This window comes from Perkinsus marinus (assembly GCF_000006405.1).
Source record: "Perkinsus marinus ATCC 50983 genomic scaffold scf_1104296964984, whole genome shotgun sequence".
NCBI classification, from domain to species: Eukaryota; Perkinsozoa; order Perkinsida; family Perkinsidae; genus Perkinsus; species Perkinsus marinus.
In genome coordinates this window covers 27,732-29,245 of record NW_003204474.1, presented here as the reverse complement: position 1 = coordinate 29,245, position 1,514 = coordinate 27,732, and the positions used below count along the sequence as shown (strand labels likewise).

The following is a 1,514-nucleotide window of genomic DNA, read 5'->3' as shown; positions in this document are numbered from 1 at the left end:
TTTCTGAAAGGTATAGATGATGGGGTATGCTGTAGATAGAGAAGGCCGATATGGAGAATATTTGTGATATGTTTGGTGTATCTACCCCCAATGATGCTAGTAATAGTGATCTCACTGATTATCATCATCGTCGTGATGGTAGTTATTAGTTGTATAGGTAGTGGTTGTGAAGATCAACAACAACACGTGAAGATACGTGAGACTACTACTGTTGTGGAGAAGGATTCATTCGAGGAATTACAGTTGAAGACGTTGAAGGACGTTGAACAGCTTAGTGAACGGTAATATTGGTGATAGCATCGCAGTAGTGATTATGACTGATAGCTACTGCTGCCCTTGTTGTAGATGTGTTGGCAAATTAAATGATTGCCGTACTAAAGCAGCAGTATTCAACTTTATGCGAGATACCCTTAGAGGGATTGAAGAGAAGTTGGACCAGGATGAGTGTACCAAGCTTATTAAGGAGTTACAAGCATTGGTTACATCAAAGAAGCAAGAGAAGGTACTCACTCAGGCGGCCGATAGTGGTAAGCTACTATGGTGTGTAGGCTGAGAAGGATAGGAACCGTAAGAAACAGGCTACTGATGTATCACAAATGAAGAAGGGTGCCAAGGTTGATTATCAAGCCGAGATAGATATGATGTAATTGCCAATAGCACCTATCGTAAGGTTAGTAGAAGTAGTCTATATTAGGTACGGGGATGATGGTTATGGTGAATATGATGATGAGTATGATGACTATGCCGACTTCGTCTGATCATCGCCAACTACTACCCTCTTACGTCCTTTTATACATTTCGTGTAACTCACCACCGTTCGTACGTCTTACGCACCCTATAGCAGTATGATCCTAATGCTCATCATTATACTGCCTGCCTACTACTGCTTGCAATCATAATAGCCTTTTCATCCACGCAATGACGGCTCCATCACTAGTGTTATAGTCATTTTATTATCTATAACTTTCATAGAGCATTTATTACTCTATCGAGTATGGCCGTGGAAGGTGATAAGAAAGCCACACGTCGGAGTACTATCCCCCTACTCCTATTAATTATCGGTAAGCCATACTCCTCATTCTCCTACCGCACCTTTATCATCTTTGTTGTAGTATCGGCAGTGGTGATATACACCTATAACCCATGTGATGCTCCAGCAAATATGAGGAAGGATTGTGGTTGGTCAGGTAGTTGTTGACCTCTCCCCATGTGGTGTGATACTATCTATCAGGCATTAGCCGTGCTAGATGTATACAAACTGGTAAGTTGGAGTTGCCCAATTATGAAGGTATCAAGGAAGTATCCATGTAATGCATCATGCTATAACATAGTATTATGGGTGTAGCTGTACAACAGGTATGCACTAGTGGCTCTCATCGGTAGTACGGTCTTACATTATTTATCTGGTTTTCCGAGGACATCCCTCCTTTTGTAATACCACTCTGATTATGACAATCAGCATCATCATGTAGTTACCATGCCCTTGCCCTTTATGTGGTGCATCATATCACGAG

General features: G+C 41.6%; 1 protein-coding gene across 1 annotated transcript in view; it reads left to right on the top strand.

Moving 5' to 3' along the window:
* Window positions 1-758, top strand: part of Pmar_PMAR004829 (hypothetical protein) — a gene marked incomplete at both ends in the record, with an annotated part of 3,289 nt that extends 2,531 nt beyond the window's left edge. Inside the window, 5 exons of the mRNA XM_002769702.1 lie at window positions 36-99; window positions 158-281; window positions 346-502; window positions 549-643; window positions 695-758. Of these exons, the coding sequence (XP_002769748.1) occupies window positions 36-99; window positions 158-281; window positions 346-502; window positions 549-643; window positions 695-758 (504 nt within the window). The remainder of the gene's footprint in view (window positions 1-35; window positions 100-157; window positions 282-345; window positions 503-548; window positions 644-694) is intronic.
* Window positions 759-1,514: the final 756 nt, after the last annotated feature.